This window comes from Rhamphochromis sp. 'chilingali' (assembly GCF_963969265.1).
Source record: "Rhamphochromis sp. 'chilingali' genome assembly, chromosome: 2".
NCBI lineage: Eukaryota > Metazoa > Chordata > Actinopteri > Cichliformes > Cichlidae > Rhamphochromis > Rhamphochromis sp. 'chilingali'.
The window spans coordinates 7,011,414-7,035,497 of record NC_137930.1 but is presented as its reverse complement, the minus strand read 5'-3'; the positions used below and the strand labels follow the sequence as shown (position 1 = coordinate 7,035,497).

At 40.2% G+C, this 24,084-nt stretch overlaps 1 protein-coding gene across 7 annotated transcripts; it reads right to left on the bottom strand.

Annotated features, from left to right (window-relative positions):
- Positions 1-760: 760 nt before the first annotated feature.
- On the bottom strand, positions 761-23,867 carry wt1a (WT1 transcription factor a). Of its 7 annotated transcripts, none has more exons than XM_080864431.1 (9): positions 22,921-23,856; positions 19,434-19,556; positions 18,229-18,331; positions 12,951-13,034; positions 6,821-6,920; positions 4,240-4,384; positions 2,813-2,902; positions 2,347-2,439; positions 761-2,101 (listed from the first exon to the last, which is right to left on the bottom strand). In XM_080864431.1, the coding sequence occupies exons 1-9, from the start codon at positions 23,384-23,386 to the stop codon at positions 1,980-1,982; spliced, it is 1,326 nt and encodes a 441-aa protein (XP_080720557.1). In that variant the 5' UTR covers positions 23,387-23,856; the 3' UTR covers positions 761-1,979. The 7 variants fall into 7 exon arrangements, 4 of the variants coding, with proteins under 4 accessions (XP_080720557.1, XP_080720558.1, XP_080720559.1 ...); XM_080864432.1 differs by having other exon boundaries at positions 2,356-2,439; XM_080864433.1 differs by lacking the exon at positions 12,951-13,034 and having other exon boundaries at positions 22,921-23,855.
- Between the last annotated feature and the right edge of the window lie 217 nt (positions 23,868-24,084).

The following is a 24,084-nucleotide window of genomic DNA, read 5'->3' as shown; positions in this document are numbered from 1 at the left end:
TGTAGGTTTGTAGGCCGCTGACTATAACCTTTGACCTCACTCTGCAGCATTGAACAGTTAAGATCTGGCGTCCTCTGGAACACATCCTGGGCATGGAAATGTAAAATGAAAGATTTGCATACATTTTTAGAACATTTACACCCAATGTTTGCCTGAAATTATATTTTATGCAGGTGGAAACACGTTTTACTTTCAAGCAAAACTATCAGGTGAAGCTTTTTGTTTTTGTTATCTCTTCTTGGTTCTCCTGAAACATGGGTACAGAGAATCTATATAAAACTGATTATGTATGTTATTTACTGTCAACAAATCCCATAAAAAACACCATCATCTGGGGAAGCAGGCTGCACTCAGACATTACTCCTCTGTGTCACAATAATTAGGCTACAATAATTAAACATACCAGCATTGCACTGACTAGCATGCGCCATAATTAGCGCCCGTTTGGAGAGAGTGCAACACGGGTTATTTTTTTATGGCTACAGTTTACGAACGTCCCCTAAAGGCGTCACAGCCATGAAGTTACTGAGAACAGCTACAAGGATACACTCGCTGAAGGTGTGTGTGTGTGTGTGTGTGTGTGTGTGTGTGTGTGTGTGTGTGTGTGTGTGTGTGTGTGTGTGTGGCAGGTTGGAGCTCCTCCTCCAAACACAGAAGTCATCTGTGACTGGAAACCATAGAAAATAGAGCTATCTTTGTGAGAAGCATTTTAAGACCAACAGTGTGATGAAGGATTTTTATTTTTTTGCACCGTTCACACTTTTTCTGAGTCCGAGTTTTAAAGGTATAGTTAGAATTAGGGCAAGGGTTTGGTACTTGACTGTGAAGGCTGGAGGTAAAAGGGCTTTGGATTAGATTTATGTTAGCCATGTATATGTGGCCCTCCTCTTTAGACACCGAGTGGAGCAGGCAGCAACTTTTAGCTAATATATGAGGCTTAAACATCCAAGCAACCTCAAACGTGACACTGCAAATTATCACAGAAAGCAGCTGTCAAGCTATGCGTAGATCGACATACAGAGATTTCTTCATTTTTTAGTAATTTAATTTCATACACTCGCTGCTGAGCCAGATCCTCAACAGACATCAGTCTGAGAACTACGTATTGCTGTTTGAGAAAAACCTGCTAATACTCAGGTGTTTTAGGAAGTTATTCCACCTTAAAGAAAACATACATGGCCAAATGTTGTGAGTTTGGAGCTCAGAATAACATAGATATATTGCAGAAATGATAATATAGAGAGAGCATGAAAATATGTAGACGTGCTGGTGAAAACAGCGCGTTTGAAGTACTTTGTTTAAGATAAAAAACCTCAGTGGGAAATAACCATTGAGTACTCTACCAGGACTATGACTGGCCAAAGTAGCATCTTACCAGATGACATAGCAAATCTGCACGAGGGTGTTTGGGGAGGTCGCTGCGATTTTCACACATTGATGATTTTGTTTTTGGATTTTTTTGCATTTCTTGACAGAAGCAAAAACACATGTCAGTAAAAGAAGATTATCATTTCCATCAGCAGTGATTTATATAAGAAGCATGGCACTGTTCTGAGACACCTCCCTATTTCATGGTCACAGGACACAGCAGGTTTTAAGAACGAAGATGAGATGCTTAAGTCAGATACAGCATAAAAGGTGAAGCACAGTTATAGGTATGTTGCAAGTGGAGAGCTTAAATGAGAGAGTCAGCTGAATGGGTAAGGAAGGTATGAGCTGATCTGAGCTGGCCTTGAGATCAACTGAACTGATGAACTAAGTAATATACTGCAGTTTCCAAGACTACATCCCCTTTGTCAGAATTCTCCTTGATTTTAGACAGATTTGCATTTCACCTCAGAGTGCAGACTGTGGTGTGTAGCTTGTAAAATTTAAGTCCTAAATGTCAGATTAAGACTCCCACGGAGGCTTTTTTGTTTTGGGCTACGCAAAATAACATGTTAATATTTTAGTCTTGGAAACGGGCTGCAGAGACACACTCAGATGGACAGCTGGAGCTTGGTGAGGTTCCTCTGGTGCATATTGTGGTGTCGTACCAGCTCGTCGCTTCGGGCAAACTTCTTCTGACAGTTAGGCCACCGGCAGTTAAACGGCTTCTCACCTGAGAGAGAGGTGGGTGGAGGACGGTGAGGCAACGACAGGAGGGGGAGAATTAGCACCAGAGGGATTTAAAATCAGGGATTTCTTCGAATATTTTGCTGCTATATCTCTTCATGCATAGTAGCACCAGTCTATTAACATTCTTTTTATTTCATAGGAATTAAAATGAACATTTTCAGCTATAATATACATGTATATAAATATTAAATGGATGAAGAAGAAATGAAAAAATAAAAGTTTACGCACTTGTTTTACCTGTATGAGTCCGTGTGTGTGTCTTAAGGTGGTCAGACCGAGAGAACTTTCTCTGACACGTCTCGCATTGGAACGGTTTTACTCCTAAACACATGTACAGTAAGCATGCACACGCATTCAGCACGAGTTCACATAAACACATACGGAAAACACACATTCAACATCACACACACACACACACAGAGGGAGATAGAGAAATACAGTAGAGCAAAGGCTTGCAGAGAAGCCATTCCAAAGTTTGGCCAGCATTTAGCAACTTCATCTGAAGTGAGTTCAGTACAGTGCACCAATGAACACAAAACTTTAAAGACGGCACTGTCTTTAAAAATAAACAAAACAAAAACAAAGCTGTCATGCAAAAAGCAGAGGAGAGCGAGAAGAGAGAGGGAGAGAGCAAAAGGCCAGGAAGAAATAAAAAATGAAGTCAGACAGTCCGCGGGAGTAAAACCAGTCAAACCTGTGTGCCTCCTCTGGTGTCTTTTAAGCTGGTCAGAGCGCGAAAATCTGCGGCCACAGTCTGTGAACTCACACTGGTAGGGTTTCTCCCCTGGACAGAGACAAGAAAAAGAACACAGAGGATTAATTTAGACATCCTTTCAACTTATTTTATCACATACTCACAGCTGGTCACTCTTGCAGTGATGGAAAAAAGCAGGATCTGTACAGATGAAACCAACAGGCCAGTTTATCAGCCCGTCCAGAACAGCAGCTTTGAACCTGATTGTTGCAACGTGATCAGTCATGCAGGAACACCAACACTCATATTACCAAAGATCACTTATAAACATATTTTTCAAAAAAAAAAAATACAATCCAATTAAAACGCGTGCTCAAAATATGATTTTGCATAGTCGCAGTCACTGTTCAGTCACACTGAATGAATGAGAGGTAGCAGCAAAAGATCCAGGCAGCTGCCTGACATGAAAGCAGAACAACAATATTTAACCACATAAGCAATTAAACAAACAAGCAAATAAACAACAAAAGAAACCAATAAAAGAGTCAATAACTTGATAAATAAAAAAATCAGGATCAGATGAAATTGAGGGAAAAGAATTAAGGAATAAATTTGCTGGTTCTGATCAAACTTTTGACCCGACTATATACAGCATATAAAGATCACCTTGGGCTCTGGGTATTTCCTGAAATCCAACAGACTAAATGAGTAAGTAAGAACACGATTAAAAAATGTATTAATGGGTAATTAACAAAATAATTATTTAAGCTATAAAATGTGTGTGCAAAGGTAACCACAACACAAAAACCAAAGCTTTTAAGATTTATATCAGGGTAAGTTGTGGACAACATTTTTTTAATACATTTTCAAACACACTTTGTAAAAATAAATAAATAAATAATAATAATGAATAGTATTGAAGAGATTAATGGTCTCATTATGGCTGTTTTATTGTTTATAATAACAAAAAAGCATATACTCAGAATAACACTGATTATTTTTAACTAGTGCTATTCTGAGAGTATGCACAGTGACATGTTCTAAAGTTTTAGGTAATTTAGAGGTTATATGTAAAATCTGAAGGGCTCACATCTGTTAGTGCATGCACGTTTGGCTTTGTTTTTGACTTTTGAGTCATTGAAAATAAAATCACCACAGTGAAAGGTTCTTTTCTGTGCAACAGACCCAACTGAAAATCTCTTTCTCTATATTTCACCAAACAGGAAATATTTCCTGGCAAGAGGAGACACGGAAATCAGAGCCAATGGAAACTTCATTTGAAGACGTTTGTCCTCCTGAAGCTCAAAAAACGTAAGCGAGGTAGAAAGCCTTTATTGAAGTTAACAGCACTGCTGGGAAATGTGTGCAGAACGCCGCTGCTGTCGGCAGTCATGTGATGAATGTGTCAGCAGAGCGTGCGTCTTCACCTGTGTGTTTGCGGCTGTGCATCTGCAGATGGGAGAGCTTGAAGTAGCGCTTGTTGCATCCTGGGTAGGCGCACATGAACGGGCGCTTCTCGCTGCTTTCTGACCGCACGATGGCTGGAGCGATGCTGGGCACCCGACGCACGTCCTGCACCCACCCACCCACACACACACACACACACACACACACACACACACACACACACACACACACACACACACACACACACACATATTTAAAGCTAAACTGCTCAATGCAGAATTAACAAAAACTCTCCCAGGACATCAATAGCCGAAGCAACAAAAAAAAATTGCCTGTTTTCTAAATTACATTTAGAAAACAGGCAATTAAATCTGTCCTGCATGTAAATGAGTGCATGAGATCTCCATGTTGGGGTTCATTATGATGAAATGGTCATATATTCATTAGATGGGAATTAGCAGTAAAATGACCCCAGGCTGAGTGCAGCCCAAAGGGAGCAGTTAGTCACGCTTTTTAGACCGACCCCCTAACAGTGCCCCCCACTGCATCGCTCACAGCCGGAGGAGAAAACAGGAAAACACACGTGACCAAAGGGACAAATTCAGTGTTTACATTTATTTACACTACCAGACGTCTTGGCGTTTCATAACCTGCTGGTTATTTAATCTACATTGACACGGTAGTACACACTCTTCATGTTTCCTTTAGCCGTCCGTCTTCTGTTTCCACTTTACACCCCTCCACCTCATTCTTCCCTTTATCACTTTCTCTTTTCTCCCTCTTTCCCTCCACACTGCCTCCCATCTCTCCTCCTCCTCCCCTGTTTGCAGCATCTGCTCTTCATTTCCTCAGCGTTTAGCGATTAAGAGGTCAGCCCTGTTCTAATTAGAACTGTTAACATTAGAGCTGTTAAGAGTCACCTACCGTGCCCATGTGAACATCGAGGCAACCATGAGCTGTAAACTGATCAGAATCCACAGTGTGTGACACACAATACAAACTCTTTGCACTGATAGTTTATTATGTGTTAATGTAGGGAGTCCTGATGCGTTTAATATTGGATAAATGCTTTAAAAAATATGTATATGGTTAAACATACAGCACTAAATACATTTGTTCGATGAAATCTGACAGCATTTTATGATTCTGCACTGAGATGATGAACATTTAGGATTAAGAATTACAGATCTGATTCTTCATTTTTATTTCGGGTTATAATTTAGTCTCACAACCCTGCATAGCGAGTTACACAGCTAGACAGTTTAAGCTGTCTGTGCAGTGGGTTTATTTACAGCAGTAGCCTCATTAACTTTGGTAAACGTTTTTGCTGTGGCTCAAAGGAGTTACCTGCTTACATTGGGTAGATATTGTTAAATCTTCAGAGATGTAGAGGACATGGCTGATTAAAAGGTAAACTGTCAAGAAAAACTTTTATGCAATAGAAGAGCATGAAAAAAATACACAAATATCAGCATAAAAAAACTATTTTCTTCAAATATTGATAATTAAATATTATTATTCTAGGTGTCTTTCTACCATTTAAGTCATGTATATTACTTTAAAAAATGTGATCTAAAATGACATATCCGTTTAATTAATTTTGACCACACTGGGCCTCCATACGAAATAACCCAGATCTAAGAAGTAACGTGTTTGCTGAAGGTCTGTTTAGCTGATTTAATGTGAGACCAACAACAACGACTTTGTGAGACTAAAGTGTTATAGTTAGCTGATCAGAGGCTTCAGTTTTTAACACTCTGTGTAATAATGACTGCAGGCCATGAGGTAATATTAATGAAGAGTGAAATTCCACGGCTGTCATCTGTATTTCCTTTGGCAGTGACTGGGAATTAGTGTAATCCCTGTAATAAAAATATGGAGCAAAGCATCATTTTGCTGCTCAATCTGTTATCTCACTTTTTAGCAGCTCTTAAATTATACTTTAAAAAGGAACAGGAGTGAGATATTGTTTATTCTTTTGTACCGAGCAAGATCTCAGAGAAGGAAAAGGAACAGAGTGAGTAATGAAGCAGGCCCCAGAAAGAAAGATCTCAAAAAGTCCTGTTGTGGACTAAGAGCAGGTCTGGAGAATCTCCTGCTCCCTGTCCTTTAGAGCAGCTGACAGACAATAATTAAAATCTAATGATTTATTAACATGCTGATCCCTGCATGGAAACTGCATCGTTACCCAGCGTAACCCTGAGTGTGTGTTTCTCCACTGCTAATGGATTTGTGGAAAAAGATTCCTCTTGACTTTTAAAGTCGCCTTATAAGAGCCCCTGAATGTGTGTGTGTGTGTGTACGCGCAGGTATTTGTGTGTATGGGTTTGTAAATCTGTGCTCTGCTGCATATCAGTCCTCTTCACGTAGCCTGTTCATTGCATCAGACTCTCCACCACTCATCTTCTTCATTCCACCCATTAGAAAAATACGCTCTGGCTCAATCGTCTGTTTTTGCTCTTCCGTTTATCAAAGTGACCTCAGGTGTTTTTCAGTATTGTCAAGCATGTGGCTACACTCTGATCTTAACACATGACCTCAGGGTGACCTCTTGACAAAGAGTTAGGCGCATGCAGGAGAAGCAGTAATGTGGGTTCCTACCTGTATTCCCCTGAAGACTCCATGTGTGTGTATGCGGTACTGCGTGCTGCAGCTGTATACCATCGGGGTGCTGGGGTCACTGTCATAACTGGCTGCGTGGCTGCAAACACAGATAGAGAAACAGACCGTTTTATTAGCTGCTGCTGTTGTGGTCTCTAAACCCACCAAGTACCAGACGTCTGTGAGACGTGATTTCTGAAGGTCTGTCATGGCCACACGTTTGATCTTAGATATTCGTCTGCATCACACCTCACCAGACAGTTTCCAAAATGCAAATGCAAGTATATTTGGTGTTTTATTGTTCTCTTTGGGAATAAACATGTCCATGTCATTTACATATGCTTATACATATAACCCTGTTTTCCTGGGGTTTCAGTGCATGGTGTGCTTATTAGCACAAGGATCCAGAAAATCAAAACTTACTGTTCTCAAACAGAGCGGCAGGACAGACAGCGGTTAGTTGCATCCCTGTTGCAAAGGAAGAAAGCTCTGGATTTGGATTTGCTGGTCAAATAAGGACCATGCAGAGGTGCTGGAGAGGAAGACCGTTCTTTTTAACCAAGTTTAGATGTAAAGAGTCTTTTTAAAGACCGGAGAAGACATCTGACATCTGATAAAGTCGTCTTCCAGTCAATTCAATCAGCTCCCATGTAGCTAAACTGGCTGGCATTGGTACAGTAAACATACTGGTATATGTGGTGTCCGGCATGGAAGCTGTTTTTTATACAATCGAGTTCATTTAGAAATGGCGTGATCGCAGAATGACTCAGACTGTGGCACAGAGTCAAGCGGTGTCGTTGTGTTAAATTAATGCCTATTTTGGACATTTCAAAATAAATGACAGCTTTATTTTTATTATTAATATAATACTAATATACCGTAAAAGCATAAGGAGCACTATTTCATTACTCCCGAAAAGTTGGCTCCAAAAATCAAGTGTCCACCGTGCTGCAGTATACCGTGCTACTAAATGACGGTAGAAGCTCAAAACCTCTTCAGAGTGAAGTCAGAGAGTCCAAGATGAATGTGAAGTGTACACACACCAGATTTTAAAAATGCAATAGCACGCAAATCTCTGTGTTGGCTGGTAACATTATTACCCTGTCACTGAGAGCCCATAATACAAAACACAGAGTCCACTGTACTGATGTCACCAGTGGTGATGTATGGTGCTGATTTCCTCGTTTGTGCACAGGCCTCTGCTTTTTGGGGAAAATATTTGGCCAAAAACACAAAGTTTTTGCCTCATACAAAATCAGCTTCACTACATGGAAGTGTCACATCTGAAATGATATAATCAAAGAATATACTTGCAACTAAACTTAACTTAGATGGCAAACACACTTCAGAAAAATGAGCGTATTAAATGCTAAACTATTTCTCTAAAGAGACTATTATTATTATATAAATTAAGATTAACCCATTAACACCTAGCATATCATATTAGATACAAATAGTTTTTGTGAGTTTTTCAGGCTTCTACATCATCAGTGTGTTTTTTCCCCACCAAAAAAATCTAATATATATAATATATTTCTAAGTAATAAATTGCAAAAGAAATGCCATATGTAGCAAATATGACACAAATTAAAACACATATGCAAATGAATATCTAGTTTGTTGTTTTAATTGTCAGAAGATTCAATAAACACTCGATTTTTTTTAACAAAATTGAATTTTCTAGCAGTAATTTCATGGTTCAGGCTTTAAACGGTTAATATTTTACAGTTGATCAAGGAAAATAATCAAGCAGCTGCTACAGAAACTCTTCCAGTCACGTATTTCACATGACTTAAAGGGTAGAACAAAACCTGCTCTGTTTGACACAGCTGCCTCTCATATCTTCTTATCATAACACCCAGAGACACAGAAAGCTCTTGTCTATGAAATGTGTTATATTTCAGTCTGTCTAACCAAACGAGGAGGATGGGAGTTTGCATCCTGTGCCGCTGCAGTGGAAAACACACACCGTACAGCCGAGCGCGTATAAGGTGCTCTTTGTCTGCCTCGATTATCCCAAAGACAGGAAGACAGTCACTGCAACTGACTTTACATTGCACTGCAAGCTCCTTTGCTGCTCCTTATTCATTCATCTTTATGTCTATGCGATTAGTAATAGTGGGTGATGTACTTTACATAATGAGAGACCCAAGTCAGTCAGTCCTCTGACAACCACCTCGCTGTGAGGCTGGACAGCTGTGGATGTGACCGCAGACGTTTGTGGCATTTTACATCACACAGACGTAAAACAGAAGGAGATGACATCTGACAATATAAAAGATATAACTGTGTAATGAAGAGTTGTTTGAAAATATGTAGTTCTGTTAAGAGTGTAAAACCAGAAAACACTACGAGGTCCTTCAAAAGGCAAAATAAGACAAGGCTGTCCATTAACTTCATCTTGTCATGGCGAATGTACTTACAAGCTATCCTTTGGTGTTCACCCTTGAAGCATCAGGCTAGGGTATCGGTATCATGTGTGTCAAAACCAGAATACCTTCCTAACTGCCACATGTACTTTTTCAGAGCCCAAATCTAAGTAGCAAGGTGAAGCAAAAACAAAATCCGCGAGTTAAAAATGGAGAACAGAATGCAAAACACAAATGTCCTGGTGGGACAGAAATCATGGATCACAAACCTGCAACTCATGTCATCCTGTCAAGCTCACGAGGCAGACTCTGTAGGGATGGTTACCTCTTGGCAGCAAGAATGTCTCAAATATAAGTTAAATAAAGGATGTCTCATCTTATATATCTGCAGCTAGAGCAACAAACCACGGATGCTAAAGACCTGTAATGTGTCTAATGAGGAGATGCAGGAGGAATCTGAGAAAACAGCGTTATATTTGCTCAAAATATCAAGGTTACAGCAAAAAGACTGAAAGCAGAGAGAAATAATACTGTAACAAATAAAAGGTATATAAAAAATAGTGTTGTTACCCTACAGTGTTTCTGCAGAAAAGAGTCAGAAATGAGCAGACTAGCAGTTTTTGGGCTAATGCAATCTCACCAACCGGTAGCTCCAGCTTCATTTTTTGCAGCACATATCTGTGCAAACTTTTCATGTCAGGAAAAAGAAAACAAATGCATTTCTTGAATAAAATACTCACATTTAAGGCAACTTTCAAACAGGTTATATAGTTATAGCAATAGCTGGTAAGAGCTACAACTTCAGGCACAACTTTGAAGTTTGATCTGTGATGAATTTCAGATTGATCACATTATGAACGATGAGTGACGACGTGCTTCCACATTTCCATACGGAGTTGTTAGTGAGTGTCAGAAACTCCTGCAAGGACTCTTGTTTATCATTTCTAATCACTTTGATCCAAAAAAGTGTTGCAAAGTCTAAAGAGGGTCAGCTATTCAAATTCTTCCTCCTTCATGGTTGTAGGTTGAGCAGACGTTAGTGCACACGCTCATCTGCAGAACCATGAAGGAGATCTTCCAACACGTGCAACCACTGTGTCACTCTCGATCAGGTGTGATGTTTGAATGCAAAAAACTGAAAACACATCTATGACGGGAACTAATGATTTGCTATGATGTGCTAAAACAATAAAACTAATAATAACACCACACATCAGTGCTTTATGATACTGAGAGAGTGTAATGGCAAATAATCAGAGTTGCTGAACCACATTTGAAATACGTGGTCTCATATTTCTACAGAATGTCTCTGGCACTACTGCAGGTCTTCTCCAGCCTTCACTCTTTCACACTGAGCAAACAGCTGATGTGCACTTTATCGTTTTAGTGTTTAGTTTCCAAATCGAAATAATAGGAAGGGAGGAATCTGTACTTCCTGTCTCAGCTCAGCTCCCCTACACTTCCACTTCCACAAATCCTGCTCCTCCCCTTCTTTCTGCTTTCCTTTCTCTTCCTCATCATCCTCATCACTCCTCAACCCTTCATTTCTCCTGCTGTCCATCACAGATGCCACAAAGTCAGAGACAGCCCTCTGAAACAGTAAAAATCACTCAGCTAGCATGAAGCCACAGGCAAAATGAAATATTTTCTATTTCAAAAGTTTATTTAAGTGAATAAAACCACATTAATACCGGCTTTAAAGAGCCTCGGCCCACCACACATACACACCCACACTGCTCTCACAAAACAGCAGTACCACACAGTACCACACCTTTATCCATATACAAATCTCTATTACACACACACACACACATTCATCTGTTAACCAAGATGAATGCCTCTTGGCTCGGAGCAGAAAGCTATTTGTGAGTCGACACAGATGCTGACCAGCAGTAAGCTATGCAGGTCACAGTGACATACAGCACAGCGCATGCTTTTCGGTGCTTTTAAGATCGTCTGAACAATGCTGACACTTCAGTGATTATTTCTGCATGGTTTCTAATTGGTGTCTGGCAGACAGGAATATAAGAAGCCGTGGGAAAATGTGATAGATACTCGACCCAGGATGAGAACAAAGACAAGCGCTGGCGCCAAAACCCCACTGGTTTTACAACTTTGCAAAAATTATCAGCATGTAAAATTTAGGAGCAAACATTTGCTAATATAGACGTCTTTCACTATATCCGTACTTTGACATTAACAGTATTTCTGTTAATTATCTTTTTGGCTGGTAAACCGCACTGAAAACACTTCTAAGGCATTCTTAAGTTACACTGCTTTCAAAAACTTAATTTAAATCAATTGAATTTTATTTATATAACACCAAATCACAACAACAGTTGCTTCAAGGTCTTTGTACTGTAAGTTAAAGACCCTACAATAATAAATTGATCTATATTTATTGTTCCTACATCCTTTTAGGAATTAAAACCCATGTTTGACCTTTAAAGCTATGCTTGTGTTTTGTTTCAAGGTTCTGTAAGATTATTCTCATTTATCAAACACTCAGTGGCTGTAAAGTTTATCACAGTGCACTAGCATGAGCGAGTCAAAAAACAGAGCAGTTGCAATAAAAAGTACCCATTACAGTATGCTGAGCATGGCTGTCAGTGAAGCAAACTAACAAATGGTGGAATGGCTTTAAACAGACATGTGCCTAAACATCTGTGTGTAACCACCTAAAACAGATCTAACCTCTAAACAACAATCAGCCAACAATCATCTTCTCTAAATATGCATCCATTCTCTTCTGCTTATCAGGGTCGCGGGGGGGGGGGGGGGGGGGGCTACCACAGGGTAACATCTGTATTAATGTCAAGGCAACAATGCTTTTGAATATTTTGATCTGCAACACAGACAACCCCCACTGAAAAAGAGCACCAGTCTGAAGTACAGTGATCAGATCAATGGTTGCTGAGTTAGGCAAAGAACAGACGGCGATCAATTGACTAATAAGTGATATGAGATGATCAATGTTGCTCACCGGCTTTAATGCTGTGGCTGATCAGTGGTTTAAATGAATGTTCTTACCTGCTCAGTAGTAGATGCACTTCTATTTGGAACAATACTTCTAGTACTATAAGTTATAGTATAGCAAAAAGTAACTATTCCTGCTATTTATATTAGTAATAACAAAGGCAAAGTCCTGACAGAAGCGGGTCTTGCCATTCTGCTGTCATACTGATAAAACCTCCGGGCACTGGGACCTGACAGCAGCATGAACAGAATCACCAGTTAAATTTGAAAACTGCTTAAAAATTTGATAGCAAATCCTATTTAATGGCACATCTCGCTTTTATAATGTCTCTGGTAACAGGAAGAATAGATGTAGCATTTGAATTAAGTAAGGCTGGTGTATGTTGTAGGAACTTATGCTATTTAAACAAACGTCCTACAAAACTGGCGTCCTTCTAAATCACAGAGAAAGTGGTTGCTGCGTTGTTTACATGCTAAGATAAAACAAATGAGCACATGAGTTTGAACCCAGTGTCTTGCCGTCCATGCAGCAGTACCTCAAACCTTAAAAACCAAATTGAAGCGTGTGTTTTACCGGCTTGTTCAAACTCTACATCACAGCGACGCAGCAGGTGGGAAAGACTAAAGATGTTCTTTCAGCGCTGAAAACTGCCGCTGCTGTTCCAAAAATAATGAGTCTGCTCACTCTCTTCGACCTAATCTTCCCTTCACATGACCCACTGTCCTATTCAGCCCAAACCTGACAGACTCCTGCTGCTTAAAGAGAGCGATGGATGAGTTCCTACCTCTTTATGGTGGATGCCAGTGTATTGACAGGGTTCCATGCCACACACTCCAACTGAGAGGTCATTTGATATAAATTTTCACCGCTGTGGAGGAAAGACAAAATGTAGAAGAAAAGCTCATGAGCTGTGCAGTGGACTGTCAAGCACCAGGACACGGTTGGGTGTATGTGTGTGTGTATTCACTCGCTTTTGTCGTCCGCTGTAGAAGCACGCTAATGAAAAATGCCAACACACACAAACACCCACACAGTCACAGGTGGAGCTGAGATTAAAAAATGTTCCTCGGACACCAAGAGAGCCAAATTATCTCATTACGGCCATCTTTCATTAAACACGGCAGACTCGAGAATCATTATTCAGAGCTGCCATGCGTTTAAATACCTCACGTGCACACACACACACACACACAATGGATTTATAGCTCTCACCCCTAACACCACAGTCCCTCTATTACACCACCTGCAGGCACATAGCAGTGTGGATGGGGTAGATGTGGTGCCTGGTACCCTGCTCGTTACACAGCTATTATTTTACAGTACAACAGGGGCACATGGCCAGCTGGGCCAAATGGTATATCTGCTGAAATACTGCTGGGATGGAGGTTCAGAGCAAGATTTAAAGCAGCTATCCATGACATTTTCAAATAAATATGTCTGCTTTTCTTCTCTCACTGGATCCATTGCTGACCATCTATTTTATGACCATTATCGGTCCCCTCCCCCTTTTTTTTGTTGTTGCCGTAACACCCAGCGTGTGTTACAGCAGGTGTTTCCTGGAAAAACCCTCCACTTCACAGTTAACCTACAAAAGAATTTATCTTTTCTTCAGAATAAACAAACAGAGAATTTATCTCAAGAAGTGCCACAGAGGATCAAAAACAGCACAATTACCAAATATCTATAATTTTGATAATAACTATGTAGGCAGGCTTTTTGGATAGGGATGTACAAATCCAACTTTTTCCCACTTCCGACACAATACAGACACTTTGGCTGATTTGTCTAGGCTAAAATAATAAACTGAAGTGACTGGGAATCTAGGTTTTATGTTGAAAAGTAGAAAACAAATGCATCCAAGAAGATAAAATGATCTGAAGGGGTAAATTAATAAAGGTGATCGCAGTTTGAACAACATAGAACTGAACTGTTGAAATGTTGCCTCCATCTCAGTGAAGTGGATGTCAGTGGAACTCAGCATGAAGCACTCAACAAAACATCCACTCATGCTGTCTTCGCAACAATGGCAGTAACCATATCCAACTTCTTAATAGCAATGAACTGGTCTGCATTGGTGCATCATATCTTTATTCTCTTCCCCCTCCTGCCCCCCCCCCCCTCTTTCTTAAATAGATAACTATCATATCTGATATCATATCTCACAGTACAATAATATTGAATGGGTGCATTGTTGTAATTTGTCATGTTTCTCAGGTCTTTGTCTGAATTTCTACGAACATTATTGCTAAGGATTGTCTTATTGCATTGGAGTCACACTGGGTTAAATATGTACACTTGGGTTTTAAGGGGTATTTATTATTTTCTTCTTTTTTTGGGTTGTATGGAAGCCCCAAACGCAATTTCATTGTTCTTGACAATGACAATAAAATAAATACTATACTACTTTTCAATGCATATCAAGCCTCTTTAACCATCATAACTAACAGTCAAACCTGGACAGTCATAAAAACCTAACAGTAACTTTAAAAGCATCCATTCATCCCACTAATAATCATATCGGCTTATAATAATAATGGATTGGATTTATATAGCGCTTTTCAAGGCACCCAAAGCGCTTTACAATACCACTATTCATTCACTCTCACATTCATACACTGGTGGAGGCACCTACGGTTGTAGCCACAGCTGCCCTGGGGCAGACTGACAGAAGCGAGGCTGCCATATCGCGCCATCGGCCCCTCTGGCCAACACCAGTAGGCAGTAGGGTAAAGTGTCTTGCCCAAGGACACAACGACCAGGACAGAGAGCCCAGGGATCGAACCGGCGACCTTCCGGTTACAGATATGCTTCCCAACCCCCTGAGCCACGGTCGCCCCTTATCAGTGCAACAAATCTGCCTAATGAGACATTGTATTGCAAAAAGCTATACAGATACAAATTGACATAAACATTTAAGTAACGAGTGCAAAAAGAGCTTGTATTTCAAAGGTGTCAGAAGGAGGGGATTTCCAGACATATTTGAAAATGGTTCAGACAAACTGTGAATCGTGCTTCGGTGAGATGAAAAAACAAAATCTGCCTGAGCAAACCGAATAACTGAATATGCAAAGAGTGGCCCACTGCCACCCCCTCCACATGCACCGACTCCATGTGAGAAGTCAAATGACTCCTGAGGACACAAAAGTTTGGAATTCTATGCAAATTGCCAAATTTCCTGTGTGTCCAAGAAGAGCCTGAGCATTTGTTTGCAGCTCAACAGCAACTGTTCAGAACATGGTGTGCGATTTCATACACCTTGTACTCTTTTTTACTTTGATAAAAACCAGAGTGCCCCCCTGTCTGTATGCATTAATAAGGCCCGTGTTTTTATTTCATGTTGTTCCAGCAGCCTGCAGAGTAAATACAGGCCTGTTGGTACCAGGCTGTGAGATTAGACCACTGACTCATATGAGCCTTCCCAGCTATGAGAGCGCGTTCGAGTGGATATCAGTTATGTTTATGATTAAGACGTCCCTCACAGGGAGATTCTGAGGACAGCCTATGACCATACGTCTCTCTCTCACACAACTTTCCCTGCTGTGATATTCACAGAGAATTTATTACGTTGGTCCATCGATGGGGAACACTGAAGCAATGGCATGTGAAGAATGTTATATTTAGAAATCAGAACAAGAAAAACTTTAGCGAGCACACAGCCAGGAGACATACCTACTAAAAATGGTTCATGTATTAACCTCAGAGGAAGCTTATTGCCGCTAGTTTTTAAATGCATCTGTAAAAGAGCTGCACAGGTAGCTCTGTGTGGTGAAGGCTTGTGGAATATTTACATTAACATCCATTTTTTTGTTTTGTTTTTCTGTACTAATCCGACTTACAATAATTGCAGTAAATTATCAGGTACAAAATGGGCACAATGGCTACATTTTTAAGAAACTAGGCAATATTTTTATTTCTGGAATGTGGGTGGAGTGAGGGAGTAAAGGATGGGATTAAAGGTTAAGTTTGGGTGTGGCTGAAGGTGAAATACTTGTTGGTGGAGGAGCAGACTCACTATATGTACATGCAGAAAATTGCACACTTGGTATGTAAAAACATACCAAATAGAGTATTGATATTGGACAGAAAATTTCTAATCTTAGAATTCAGATATTTTCAGTCCCATTGCCACAGCTGTATAAAATCAAACACCTGGCCTCGCAGTCAGCCAAACAACTGTGAATGAATGGGTCGTTCTAAAGAGCTCACTGAATTCAAGTGTGGTACTGAAATAGGAAGTGAGCGTAGCAGCAAGTCAGTTTATGAAGTTTCTTCCCCCTAAATATTATAAGTATTACTGCAAAGTGAAGCGTTTAGCACCCACGGGAACAGCAGTCAACGTTACAGGGTGCGGTCACTGAGCGCTGAGGTGCTCAAACCTCCTCTGGCATTGACATCAGTACAAACACTGCGCACCAGGAGCTTCATGGCAGCAGCCACAGCAAAGTGTAGGTGGCCCAGTGTTTTTATCCATATAGTTGAAGACAAGGTCTCTAAACTCAGAATGTGCTCATGCTTTGTCACGACATGTTGGCAGCACGTTTCTCATTTTCCATCTTCACCACTATAACCAAGATAATCATGGAAGAGCTTGGTTTTTCCCCCAGCTGTTAAGTTTCTTATTTTCTGTCTTTGCTTGGAACATAAGAGCAAGTTTCAACCAATATTCACTTAGACTCGACTGAGTCAGGAGAAGCTACAGAACATTATTAGTGACACCCATAAATAACGGGGGGAAAAAGCTTTTTTTCTCTTGGTACTTTTGTCAAATTGATTATGGGTGTGACCACAGTCACCATGGCTATCACAAATACAAAACTTCCAAGTCAAACTACAGTGTGCTGAGACCTGTCAGGGTCCCACAAGGAACTACTGGGTAAAAAAGTCACTGCACCAGTCATGTTTTAGACGTCACACTGGACAGCTCATCTAATCGAAAGTGAAAAGCGAGTCTTGCGCACTGTTGCTAAAAAGTCCTTTCATTAAATGCTGCAAAGCCCACTAGGAAAGCAATGAAAGAAGGTAAACTGGCCATCAACCATCGGTGGAGTTTCATGACAAGAAAACAGGCTTATAGCTTCGGTTCGTCTCAGCGGCTTGTTGAGTGGAAATATTTCTAGTGTTCCAGTCATTCATCTACTGCAGCAAATCACTGCTTTTGGAAAATGGCTTAATGTGATTTAACCTTATGTGAAGCAGTCTGCTGTCAGTGAAGACATTTCCTTTATTTTCTTCATTTTCGTTTTTATTGGATGGAAACAAACAGTTTTAACTTAAATGTAAGCGCTGTATCAACACGAGCTGATTCATATCGTAAAGATTAATGTAGATCACTCTGCAAGGCATTATAAAAGCACAAAGCCCTGCGCTGTTTCAATCAAAAACTCCCGCTAATGTTGCAAAATGATGTCAGAACAGTCGCAAGTTTAGAACCAGAGGATCTTACGAAAGACTCAGTGTGGAAGAAGCTCAGCCTTTTCGCGTCTTGCCACAATGTAACTGCACTTTATGACGAATTCTGCTTGGACGTCATCTGTCCTTCAGAGGAAACACCAGAGTGTCTCACAGCAATTAAAACCCCAGAAAGGTAGACAGTAAATCACTGACAATTATCCTCACAGAATAAGCATAAAGGACTTTCTTTATTTTAAACAATCAGTAAATCAGCCCATGCTTTCCTTCTGAACGTCCTAACACCGTTACTTACGGACTAATCTACACACAAAGTCACGACGATACATACACTGAGGATTTTCACATCACTTGAGGAATACTTAAATACTCTAATGGGTGCACAAAAACTGAAACAACCAAGAAGCTGCTAAAGGAAGCAGAACAAAAGCAAAGAAGGAAACTGCAATGGCAGGCAGACCTGTCCTGAAGGTGAACATCCTGTTAAGAACTGCATCCTGCTACCTTTCACTGAATTTAGTGCAACACAAAAACAATCAACAATGGTTTCTGAAGTATTTCCAGATTTAATTGCTGCTGATAGTTTGGTGTAAAAATAGATTTGATGATTTTGGTGGGTGCGCACTGCAGTGCATGAGGCATGTGAGTGTTACCTGTTGTAAGGATTCCTCAGAAGCAGAGCCTGGCTGCTCGTACAGCTATCTGAAGGTGTGTGACACCCATAGACAGGAGGAGGTACAGGATACTGCTGCTCACCTATAATGCCCACACAGATACACAATACAGTATATAATGTGGGTAGTTATACATTAAAAAAAATATGGCTTTTGCAACAACAAAAAAGACATAATGTGAAGGTTAAATTCCTCAGCAGTGTTTCTTTTGTGGTCTCTCTTTTCCCCCAGATTTCTTCAAATGTTAAGATCTTTCTCTCTCTGTCAACGGCTCCCTTGACATTTCTGAAAAATCCCTCTCTCTACTCTAATTCCCGGCGTAATCTTTGCTGTAAAAATCATTGAAAATTTACAGCTACGGGTCCACAAAACACCCCTATTTAAATATTTACAAATACCATACAGAGGGGAGGGATTAAAGACAGAAGTGGGTGGATGAAAGGGGTTTGTCAGTCAGGATGTGGCTGATTTATACCTCCGACATGCAAGGTCAGGGCCGAGGGACCAGAATAGGGGACAAGACACTCCCTAGGTGAGGGCCTTTGGGCTGCCATACACACAGCTGTGCACTCACACAGAATTAAAACGCACTGAAACGTCTATTTTTGTTCCAACTGGCAGAGACTCTGATGCATTGTTGTTTTGAGAAAGATGGAAAAATAATGCATTTTTGGATCTGCACAAATGTTATCTGAGCAGTTGTCCTACAAAGGCAAAAGACCTGCAGCAACTATGTAACTATGTGCTTTGGTATAAGCTTGCAACAAAACTATTTGTAAAAATTATAATTGTGATTAATAAAAAAAAAAACAGAAAGTGTAACAACTATGAGTCATTTAAATTTTCCCTTGCAATTCCCTGCAAATGGAGATATATATGTGTGTGTATATATATAAGTCTGTTTATTTCAGAAGACTAAAAGACACCAAAACAAACAAAAAACTTTTTTACCATTTGAGCACATATATTAATATGGGGGGGGGGGGGGGGTTTAGAAAACCTAAAAGGTTTTTAAATATTTTCACTATAAATAGTTAGAATAAAATTAACTTACTTAAGCAAAACAAAAAATTTTGATTAATGAATCTCAGGAAGAAAACTCCTGTTTACATGCTGAGACATTTATCAGGAGAGACTGAATTCACAGGGCGCGTCGGCACGCCGAAAGCCACACTCGCACATACCCATCGTGTTCTGCTGAGTTAAAGCGTCTTCATGTTTGAAGGAGTGGTTGGAGAACTGCGAGCTGTGGTGTGTAGGAGTGTGACCATAATTACCGGCTCCATCGAATGCAACTGCGCTGTAACCTGCAACACAGAAAGAAAAATAAATACATAAAAACAGGCGGAAATCCATAACAGTGAAACACGATGACATGAAACTAAATACAACAGCATAGCTGCATTTGTGAATCTGGTAATAAAGGTAAAGTAACCAAAGAGCCGCATGCAGAACAAACGACTTATAATAAACTCATAAGATTATCACAACAAGGCCTTCATGATTAAAAACAAGAATTTTCTATATTAAAAAAAATTCCTTTTTCTTGTTTTTGCGATGAAGAAATAAGATTAATAAAAAAATCCTCATAAATGACCATTTCAGCATATATCCTTCTACAAGCAAAATGAATATAGACTAAAAAATGCCACCAAAAGGTGAGTGCATCACTGAACGAAACGGTGATCATACATGATGCTCATTTTCATGAACATCAACGCTGATACTTTTATTATTGACAGTCTTGCAGCACAGATCACTAAAAGAGGAAAAGATCAAGGTAACATTTATGATGAAGACCATCAAAGTCAGCCAAAGTCATGAAATGTGAAGCACCGGGCAGAGATGTTCACGCATCAGTGTAAGGCGAGAGAAAAGTTTGCTTTGCACACATACGTTAAAAAGCAGTACAGACTCATTGCAATCATCCTACTTTGAGATTTTGAGATTCAGTAATATAATTATGTCAATTATTATTTATTCATTTTTTCCACTTTTTAGGACGTTGCAGGCCAGACTATGATCTAGAGGACCAGCTCGGGCACTTGGGTTGTATTTATGTATTTTCTCTGCTTTAAAAGATGAAAATAAATCACTCAAGTTATGATAAAACCAGTGAAAAAAGGAGGTGAAGAAGATTTTCTGGGTTTTTCTTTGTTTCTACACATAAAACATGAGACATGTTAAATGTTACACCTTAAGCTTCCCTTACTCGTTTTTTTTTTATAAAGTTACAGAAAATTTGAATTAGCCTCATTTATGACTTTATTCTCCATTCGATTAATCTTATTTTCACCACTGGCATAATATGCACACAGTTAAACTGCGAGTTCAGTTTGAATAAATTTAGTTTTATAAAAAAAAAAACCCCAAAGAAACACTCAAACACACCGACTTCTGTTGAGAGAGATCCGTGCCCGACAACCCAGACTAGACCTGACTCATGACTTAGACTGGCCTAAAGGGCACGACACACTGCCATAAATCACCCATGCACGCACGCACACACACATTATCTCTCACATGCACGCCTCATTAATTAAAATACAGCACTTTCACCGACTTTACCCTGTAAATCGGTGCTTGAGAGGAGAGGCGGAGGGGGACGAGAAAAAAACTCATTAAACATCTCCATTTGTCTTCTTCCCTGTCTGAGTTTTCTCTCTCTGCATATGTTTGAGCGTGTGTGTGTTCATCCATGTATTGGGACATTTTTGTTGCCTCCTTGAAGTCTAGCACTGAGGTGAGAAGAGATGAGGTCAGCTGGAAAACTCTGGAAATACCCCATATTGTCTTCTTCTTTTTTAATACTCAGAGTTGTAAATAAATCTTCAAATGGATGATTGTGGAAATCAGCTTTACATATTAGGTGATCGTCAGTATGTATTTATGTGTTATCTAAAGGTTAAATATATGGCAATAAGTACAGTAAAAGTTGTGCTGTAAAGTTGAAGTGTTTTGGTAAAATTTATTTTACTTTTTGTTTGTTTTGTTGTTCAAATCACACAAAAATGTCAGAACATGACAGAAAAACAGAAAAGCGGTGTGTGTGAGTGTGTGTGTGATGGTCCCTGTGTGACCCCACCGTGCTATCACGCTCTACTGTGTGACCCGAGTCCTGCTGTTGGTTTGTTTGTCTGTGCTCATCCAGCCACAGCGGGGAGCAGATAAAAACAGGTTAGAGGTCGGCTTGGCGCTTTGATTGCTGTGTTATTCCTAAACGATCTGCTTGATAAGCACGTTATTACTAATTAATCAGTTGGGTAATCACTAACAGATGAATTTTTCTGCCTGAAATGAACATTTACAAAAACAAGAGTTTAGGGTGTGATACTCAGAAGGTATGAATCCCACTGTTGACTTTGGACACGCTTCAGCTCATGGTTAATTACTGAACTCTAGTCTGGTTAAAATGACGGATTTTACTGGTTAAATGAGATGATGCACAAAGCGTGGTTCAGGTGAATATAATTCACAGAAAAATTCACAGAAAAAAATGAAACTTTATATAATTTACATGCGAACGTGAAAATAATAATGGAAAAATGTTTAAAGATGTTAACAGAAAAGTGTTTTTGTTCTCCGAATAAAACACAAATTGAAATTAAATCTAAACAACCAGGACTAAACTGAGATGTGAAAAACCCTCGACTCCAATGGCAAAAATTACGAATTCGAACTAACTCAGTGGCGTATTTAATTATAAGTGGATCATGCTGATGCACGTTGCTGCAGTCATGCATTTATTACACATTAAGCAGATGTTTAAAGAATTATAAATTACAATTGCCAAATCTTTGACATTTATTAGACCAAAATACTGTTGTGCTTGACAATCAGATTTTGTAAATGAATTAAAACATTTCAGACAAAATTTTATTTACCTTAAAAAGTATGAAACGGTAATTTTATATAAAATTTCATATGAAGCACTGCACCTGGAATTATGATATTTTCAGAGCTATATTATGAGTAACACATGACATGTTATTTTATATAAAAAGTAAACCTTCCAAAAATTAATTTATAAGGGCGTCAGACACAAAAGAAAAGAATGATCATAATTACTGTAACCCTATTTAAAAAATTCAGTGACTGCGATTAAAAGCAAGATCAGATCCAAAGAAGTTCATGGATGTGATCTTTTAATGGGCCGTTTGCACAGGACACACATCTGTGGCTTAAACATTAATGCCTACAGCTCGAATGCTTTTAACGCCACCTTTTCAGAAACAAACAGGAGTCTTGTGTAAGAGTACTAGCTGGATCGCCTTTCTACAACTTGTGTGTGCTTTTAAGAAGATGTCAATGTTTGTAACGTGCTTGGTCGTATCAGGCCGAGCCAAGATTTCGAGCCAGAGAAGGAACACGTCAGCTGATTTAAACCACATGAAATCATTTTTGGTGATGTACTAATGACTGACAGATTTGTCAGAGAACTTCAGATGCATATACAGGGGGTAAAATTTGTAAAAGAAAATGTGCTAAGTTATAGAAAAGTGACCTTCACCTTCTGAAGCACCTTCTGCAGAAAGTAGAAAAGATTTATGTTGAATTGAATGATAAAAAAAAAAAATGATACCAAGACTTCAAGCTGCATCTGTCAAAAGTTCTTGTGAAAGAATTGACAGTTAAATTGGTGATGTTCTAACACCCAGACTCACACCCTACCTGTCTGGTTGCGGGCCGCCTGCTGCGTGTCCATGCAGTTGGTCAGGTATGGCGGATTGCTGAACATCCTGCTGGGGGGCTGGTGGTGGTGCGGGGCGGCCACGGGTGGCGGTTGGCTCGGGGCCGGCGGAGGAGGTGGTGCCCCGAACGCCGCACCGTACCTGCAGGCCCCAGTCCCTGTGAACTGGCCCGAGAAGTGGACGGTAAAAGCACTGAGGCAATGGGGATCTGCATCGTGGTGGGGGTCACCAGCGGCCCCCCAGCTGGGCTCCTGTTTGATGAAGGAGTGCGCCCCCAGGGAAGAGTGGGGAGCAGCCAGAGAGGTGTAAGGGGAGGGGGCAGTGTGGAAGTCCAGGACAGGAGCCCACTGAGGGGCCGTGCTGACGGGAAGGGCCGGGCAGCCAGGGCTGGGGCCCGCCGGGACCGGGGGCAGCAGGGAGTTTAGGTCGCGTACATCTGAACCCATCGCGGTCCAGGGGAGAGAACTGGGATAAAGGAAGGCTATTTTTAAATTCGATCCGTCTCCCTGTGTCCACCTTCTTAATCCTTGGGAGTCTTTCAGTCACTTTAAGGAGTACGTCTTCTTTTTCTCAGCTCTTCTCTGAATCAGTCGTCTACGACACCACACACAGGCGCTCTGGAAACTCATCAAGTCTGACAGAAGTACAGAAGTTCATGGCGACACAGCACAGTCTCTGCAGCCAAGTTTCTCAGCAAAAGAAGAAGAAAAAAGAAGAAAAAAAAACAGACAGATTGATCAGTGGTGATCTTCAGTTTTCGTCCACAACAGCAGAAAGCAAGTTTTGGCTCGGAGAGATGGGGTCCATTCAAGAAGGAGCTCAGAGCTTTCTCTGTGAATGGAGAAAGAGGAGTGAGGAGGAGTGAGGAGGAGTAGCCCTCTTTTCCCTCCACTCTCTGAGCTTGTGCATGTGTCTGTGTGTGTGTGTGAGGAGGGTGGAGGGGGTGGAGTCAGGAGGTGATGAGGGAAAGCACCCTCTGACTTCATTCATCTACTGAACAGTCACTCTGATGCAAACAAATAAAGCCAAACTTTGACCTCAGTCACACAAAAATAAAATTTTAACCACGTGCTTTTCCTGTATTTAAAAAATCTGGGAACAAAAATCTTCAACAAGCATAATTTTCTAACTATTTGTTGAAAGA

Excerpts from the sequence above, each read along its gene's own strand:
- wt1a (XM_080864431.1), bottom strand. The coding sequence starts at position 23,386 with ATGGGTTCAGATGTACGCGACCTAAACTCCCTGCTGCCCCCGGTCCCG. Across the intron at positions 18,332-19,433 it reads AACTCAGCAGAACACGATGG|GTGAGCAGCAGTATCCTGTA; the intron begins GTATGTGCGAGT and ends TGGGCATTATAG. Across the intron at positions 2,102-2,346 it reads GACTCATACAGGTAAAACAA|GTGAGAAGCCGTTTAACTGC; the intron begins GTGCGTAAACTT and ends CCTCTCTCTCAG.